Here is a 7,390-nt window from a genome sequence, read left to right on the forward strand (position 1 = left end):
GAATAGTAAGGTTGCATAAAAATGCTAGAGTTTTGGATTCTTCCTTTCTTCTTATCAACAGCGAATGATGTGAAATCTGTGAAAATGAGGGACCACTGCACAGAAAACACCAATGGAATTGTAACATGAACCTGTCAGCTGAGATACCTGGGAAGGACGACACTTTTCTAATTAGGGTCAAATCAGAGTGTAGGGTGTTGGCCTTCCTCTATTGACAAGGACACAAAACCATTGAAAAAGTTACAAACCTCATCATAATATGATGCTGGCCATGACGCATTCAGTGAAATATCTTCGCAAGAGACACGCATAAGAACAAAGACATAAGAAACGAAAGGGAGATAAACAAACATTGCATCAGATTTTTCTAGCTTTTTGCTCCCTGCAAAACCTGCATTATTCTGGGATTACGTAGAGAAAGGATGCAGATTGTGAAGATCTGCAGTGGTCTCTGTGTTGTGTTTTCAATGTCATTTCTTGTGGCTGAATAAAAAAAGAGTGTGATTTTAGATAAATCTGGTATACAAATTAGCAATAAGTAGTGAAATGAGACATCAGTTTGAATACATTTTTATATAAAAACACTTTAAAAATGTCCATTATGTGCAGATGTCAAAATCTGTTCGGGAAAAACATCAGGTTATACATATTTACAATCTGAATAAAAAAATTATTCAGTTATTCAATGTAATAACACCATGAATGTGCATCTAAATATATTTCATTTAGATTTTAAACTATTTTATCATGCAAATTAAAAACAATTAAGAAAAATTGTCTAGGTTAACAGCATCTGTGTAATGCTGTTTAATACAATAGAAAATAATCAAAAACTACTAAATATATATATTATTTGTGTAGTTTTTTTCTGTGGTATTCAATCTTTTGCTGCCAACTACTATTTAACTAGGAATATTTTTTCATCACTTATTCTTCACACACACACACACACACACACACACACACACACACACACACAGGTTTGTTTTTGTGAAAAGTGGGGATATCCCATAGGCGTAATGGTTTTTATACTGTACAAACTGTATATTCTATAGCCCTACACCAACCCTACACCTAACCCTAACCCTCACAGGAAACGTTGTGCAATTTTACTTTCTCAAAAAAACTCATTCTCTATGATTTATAAGTGTTTTGAAAAATGGGGACATGGGTTATGTCCTCATTAGTCACCCTCTCCTTGTAATACCTGTATCATACCCATGTCATTATACAGTTGTTATACATATAAGTTGTGTCCTGATGTTTCACAAAAACATGTACACACACACACACACACACACACACATACACACACACACACACACACACACACACACAAACACACACACACACACACACACACACACACATATATATATATATATATATATATATATATATATATATATATATATATATATATATATATATATATATATATATATATATATATATATATATATATATATATATATATATTTAAAAGATCAACAATAATCCATAAGGCTAATCATCTGCAATCTATATGTGAACAATCTACATTTAATTTCAAGACACATACTGTAGGATCACAGACCCTGATGCGGTTAACAAACTGAGGTATTTTAAAAGGCACTATTAGATTCATATAGTTCAAAAGGGAAAACTCATTTGACAAAGCTGCTCAATGGCAATTTTGTGTACAAATGTGAGAGCAGTGACCAAATATTGTTTGACGTATTTCAGTGCACTCTGGATTTGGACGTCATGGTCATCTGAAGCTGGGCTTCCAGACTCCTGTTAGACTGAAGGGCTGGGCTTCCTGAGCAGCCTGAGGGAGAGGATGAAGAGGCCCAGGCTCGTCACACCCAGCACAGCCACACCTGATATCAAGGCACTGGTTACAGCATTCAGATGCTGCGAGGATCCGCTCACTGCAGGGGCACAGAGAGGGGTGAACGGGGGTCAGCAGAGGTTGTGGGGATGAATGGAGTTGAGTGGGGTCAAAATCAGACATAGCTCTGTAAATGGGTACCACAGTTGTCATGGATCTCATCTGCAGAACCTGACATAGAGTCCATTGTTTCAGTGAAAACGGAGCTGATGTCTCACAGAATGGACACGGTGGGGTGGGGTGATAAAAACAAAAAAGCAGGCTACTTAAAGAAATATTTTACCAAGTTGTGAGTTGTTGGTTGGAGATTCATCTGCAGAAAACAAGCAAGATGTAGAGGTTTTTGTGATAAATGGTTGCATGGTTTAATACTTTCGACATTTAACTACAACAATTGCATCTCAAGCTTAAAGCAAATTCTACATTTGTTCTCAATTCAAATGCATGTACAAATTTACAAAACTACAAGAATTTTATTCTTACAGCAATAAAAGTCAATTTCAAAGGTATAAAAATATATTGAATCTACTTAACATTACAGTGTTTGTGTTCCCATGCATGCACAGGTGCATTAATAATTTAATAATATTAATATGTTTGTCTGGTTTTATGGTTTGCTTTTGAAATGTTTGAATTTATGTTCACTTGTTGATTTTATTCAGTACAATGTCTTAACGATTAAGTAGATTTTACTTTTATACTGTTAATAATTCAATTTACTTAACAACCAAAACTCTGTGCAACAACTTGTGAAAGTTGGATTAAAAAGTTGAGGATGGCTCTCACCGCTCCTAGTGATTATGGGCCCTGCGGTTATGACGGCATCCCCTGAGGATGAACCTGAGACAACATGTTCCTCCACAGTGTCTCTCCTCCTGCGCTTTCCACAGATCTGCCATGAATGATATTACAGTCAGTGCACTCGTTCAGTTACTACACATAAAATACTGGATAAACCCAAAAATACTTCAGCATTATACTGTTTACCGGCATTAGCATTGCGCAGTCATCAACTCGACACAGCTTTGTAATACAGTGCAGAAAGACGGTGGACATCTTTTGGTTCTTATGTTTCACAAAACGGAAAACCTCAAACGCAAAGCGGCCAGTTTGACTTTTTCCGGTCTCAAATACAGTTGTCTGTGGATCCTTGTAGCACCTATTTAAACCGACACAAAAATAAAGCCTCTTTAAACTCGAAATTTGCTGAAATCAGATAAATTGATTATCTACAGCCAGACACAACTGCAACCATGTACACACACACACACACACACACACAGAATGTCCTCTAAAAGGCCTTTTTGCATTGTATAGTTGAGCAGGTAATGAGGACTCACCGAGCTAATGTGCACATAATTTCAGAAAATACTAAGTTACCCAAAGAAAAGATCGTAGCGTATCCCATCATTAGGGTTCCCAGAGGGGGTGGTGTAACAGTGATCCATCAGAACGTTCCACCTGTGGGGAAAACACAGTCATTTCTGCTAATAATGGGAGTCAAACAACAACAACAGGGGCTTAGATAACAGGGCCTCGAAAAAGTATTTACCCACGACTAGTAATGAGTTTATACTAGTAGTGAAATTATAATGACTTTAGAATATATATATAAACATATTCCTCAGTACGATATAACCCTTACCTCCTGTCCAGATTTGTAGCCCTAACTGCAGCAAACACACGAGTTTTCAAGGACAGGCCGGACATTGGTATAGAGAGCTGCTGACTGAAAGTTGAGTCCTGTAAAATATGAAACAAAGAAAATTAGCTACTATAAAGGTGGTCAATTTTAGTTTTTTTTTGGAGTAAATATGAAATATGAAATTATTAATAAATTATTTACAAACCAAATAAAATTCCCAAACAAATTTCTAATAATAGTAATAATAATAATGCATTTTTATATAATGACATTTCAAAGTTTACAACCATTAAGATTTAAAAAGGATTAAGAATATTCCTAAAATATACATTTTGATGTATATTTAGCTGCACATTTTTAAATAAATTTATATTTTCATTTTAATTTTATTATATGTAACTTGCTGTTACCCTTTATTTTAATGTGTCCATGTTACACATTACATGAACTTACTATTATAATAACAAAAAATTATGCATAATTACATGCAAGTAACCCTAAGGAAAACCCTAATCCTAACCCTAACCAAACCATATAGTAAATACGTGAAGTTCATTAATATTACTCAGTACTTAAAAATATAGTTACACTGTAACAATGACACCTGAAAATAAAGTTTAATCTAACCTACGAACTTTGCAAATTAATATGTAATATTAATATGTTCATATATTAATAATTAATATATATTAATATTAATTAATATTAATATGTAATACAAATTAACATGTAATAAAAACGTGGTTCAGAAACTTTTTTATTTCTACACATCCATAATGCATTTTATTTGATGAACTACAGAGATCACTCACATTGTAAAGCACTAGACTGAGAGTGCTCAGGAAAGTGCCATTGTTGTCTTTCACTGATATTGCAGCAGACGATCTGGTAAAGAAGAATGAGATTAATTGAAGACATTATGACTGTATTCACAGCAGAACATATAAGCATAGGACAGATTATTCTGATGAATGCAGAGTTGTAGTTGTATGTTATTACACTCACGCTGCCAGCTGGCTGCTATTGAGCAGGTACTCCAGAGGATAACTACAGCTGAATTTATACACCAGACCTGGCAGGTAGCTGATAACAGTTGGAGGGTCTAGGGTGTCAATGTAGCCTGAAATATTCCCCATCCGTACCATGGAGATATTCCCATAAGCATTAAAGCCTTGAGATGTAGAAACCTGATTAGAGAAACAAAGTTTTTTAAAAATTCATATAATCAAATTTGTTCTTTAGAATTACATATCAGTTATGTTACATAATGGAAGTTCAGCCAAAATTGAAATTTGCCATCCAAAATGTAGATGAGTTTGTTTGCTGTCATAACAGATTTGGTTTGCTCACCTCTGCAGTGAATGGGTGCCGTCAGAATGAGAGCCCAAACATTTAATAAACACATCACAATAATCCACAAAAATATGCCCATAGATTTTGATGTTAGCGGACAACAGGGAATGGACATTTTTCACTAATTATAAATGATGGATTGTTATTTTAGCAATGGAAAGAATGGTTTAAAGTTAAAAATTTAGAATCTGGACATCGGCTTTCAATTACTTCACAAGACATTAATTGATGGACTAGTGTTGTGTGGATTACTTGTGGATTATTGTGATGCTTTATCAGCTGTTTGGACTTTCGTTCTGACGGCACCCATTCAATGCAGAGGATCCATCTGATTAACAAATTATTTAATGCTAAATCTGCAGTGAAAAAGCAAACTCATTTACCAAAACCAAAACCAAAACGGATACCATAGTACTTGTAAGTGAATGTATCCATCACCTCCAGTGTGTTTCCACAGGCCTCCAGTGTGCTCAGGCTGATACTGAAGAGCACAGCTGTGGGGAAAGTGTTGTTGTTAATGAAGCCTCGGCATTGGGCATCTTCATGACGACTGTTCAGTGCCAAGTCAGCATCGTTGTATCCAGAGTACAGCACAGGACACAGGTTAATCTTTAGTGTTATTGTCTGAACGCCACAGTATACACTGATATCTCTCTCACCTTCAGGAAAAAAATAATTGTAAATGAGTAAATGAAACGCTTATAATATGTGTTGCAATTGGAGACAGCATTCATTACCAAACATAGGCTTATAATAGAATACCGTCCAAAAAGCTTTTTATTTATTATTTTTTTTTTTACACATTTTCTGTTGCAAATTATATTATCAGTGTGACAATATAAGTGCAAAGCTGAAATGAAATATGAATTATGAATTTCAGAATGTTTTTTTTTAATGACAACAGCACTTGCGTTCCATAAACTCCAAAAGAAAGAATGTATCTGATCTTTTGGAGCTGGAGATACTACTTGATCATTTACTTCATAACAGTTACTTGTTATACATTTTTCAATATTCTTACATTTAATTGAACAACATTTAAATTATGTTGTAAATTCCAGATTTTCAACTTTTGGACCCCACTATATATAATATTTTCATTATCCTACATAGTTATATTAAAAAAAGTTTTTATTAAAAAAAGATTTTTTATGTTTTTCAAAGAAGTCTCTTATGCTCAAGAAGGCTGTTTGTAATTAAAATACATTACAGCATCATAACACCAGTCTTCAGTGTCACATGATCTTTCAGAAATCTTTCTAATATGCTGATTTTTCTAGTACATATATTTAGAAATAAAAAATTATTTGATTATTTGTAAAATATTTTTTTTTAAAGAACAGCATTTATTTGAAATAGAATTTGTTTTAACATTGTGTCTTTACTATTACTTTTGATCAACCTACTGTGTCTTTACTGAATAGAGTATTAATTTCTTTCAAAACAAACAAACAAACAAACACACGTGAACACACACACGTTTGTTTTTGTGAAAAGTGGGTTCATCTCATAGGCGTAATGGTTTTTATACTGTACAAACTGTATATTCTATGACCCTACACCAAACCTACACTTAACCCTAACCATCACAGGAAACTTTGTGCATTTTTACTTTCTCAAAAAAACTCATTCTGTAAGATTTATAAGTATTTTGAAAATAGGGGGCACGGGTTATGTCCTCATAAGTCACCCTCTCCTTGTAATACCTGTGTCATACTCATGTCATTATACACAGTTGTGTCCTGATATGTCACAAAAACAAGAGCACACACACACACACACACACACACACACACAAATCTAGCCGACTTTTGAACTGCATTGTTTATTTGGCTGTTCTTACCAGGGAATCTGCTGTGGTGGCTTGGATCACAGTTGAATCCACTGAACTGTGTAAAAGCTAAATGAATCCCACAGAAAAGCACAAGAGGAACACACATCCACTCCATTTCAACACCTGGAAAGCAAGGAGAACACACATTTTTGCCATTTAAAAAAAATCTAAATTCAAACAATGACTGGCATAAAAGTAACCTTTTTGACTTAACAACATGGCAGTATAATAGCATAAAGTGTTGATTGAGTCTCTTACCTCAGTCTCCTGTTGCAGGTGTGCTGTGCTCCATGTGTTTCTACCCGCTGTCGCTGAGTGAATGGGCAGCCTGGCATCTGCACAGGGCCACCCGCACCACGGGCCTCTGCAGCGGCCAAAACAATGAGCCATTATCAGACGTCTTAAACAAAAAGAGCTGTCCTGGACAACATGGGAAAATCCATCACAATCTCAATGCGCTGAACAAATCTTTTTTATGGAGCCAGAAACATGAGCAGCTTTTACGATTTCCCACTCGTCTCCTCATGGCTTGGTCTGCCTCTGTCATCGCTCAATAATGTCTGAGCTCAGTGTGGGACTTGAAGGCAGAAATTATGTTTTCATCGGCAGCTGAAGTGACTAAAGGGCCTATTCTCTCAGTCAGTCCATCAGGGTTGATAGTGAGTGTGCTGCTATTGTCAATGTG

At 35.1% G+C, this 7,390-nt stretch overlaps 1 protein-coding gene across 1 annotated transcript; it reads right to left on the reverse strand.

Moving 5' to 3' along the window:
* Positions 1-1,590: 1,590 nt before the first annotated feature.
* On the reverse strand, positions 1,591-6,820 carry LOC113115154 (zona pellucida-like domain-containing protein 1). Its single transcript, XM_026282485.1, has 10 exons — positions 6,715-6,820; positions 5,310-5,530; positions 4,524-4,705; positions 4,331-4,403; positions 3,519-3,616; positions 3,254-3,334; positions 2,861-3,032; positions 2,660-2,765; positions 2,157-2,186; positions 1,591-1,913 (listed from the first exon to the last, which is right to left on the reverse strand). Exons 1-10 carry the CDS (start codon positions 6,818-6,820, stop codon positions 1,780-1,782), a joined length of 1,203 nt encoding a protein of 400 aa, XP_026138270.1. The 3' UTR covers positions 1,591-1,779.
* Positions 6,821-7,390: the final 570 nt, after the last annotated feature.

Source organism: Carassius auratus, chromosome 15 (assembly GCF_003368295.1).
Source record: "Carassius auratus strain Wakin chromosome 15, ASM336829v1, whole genome shotgun sequence".
Taxonomy (NCBI): Eukaryota; Metazoa; Chordata; class Actinopteri; order Cypriniformes; family Cyprinidae; genus Carassius; species Carassius auratus.

Excerpts from the sequence above, each read along its gene's own strand:
- LOC113115154 (XM_026282485.1), bottom strand. The coding sequence starts at position 6,820 with ATGGAGTGGATGTGTGTTCCTCTTGTGCTTTTCTGTGGGATTCATTTA. Across the intron at positions 4,404-4,523 it reads AATAGCAGCCAGCTGGCAGC|ATCGTCTGCTGCAATATCAG; the intron begins GTGAGTGTAATA and ends CTTCTTTACCAG. Across the intron at positions 1,914-2,156 it reads AACCAACAACTCACAACTTG|TGAGCGGATCCTCGCAGCAT; the intron begins GTAAAATATTTC and ends GTGCCCCTGCAG.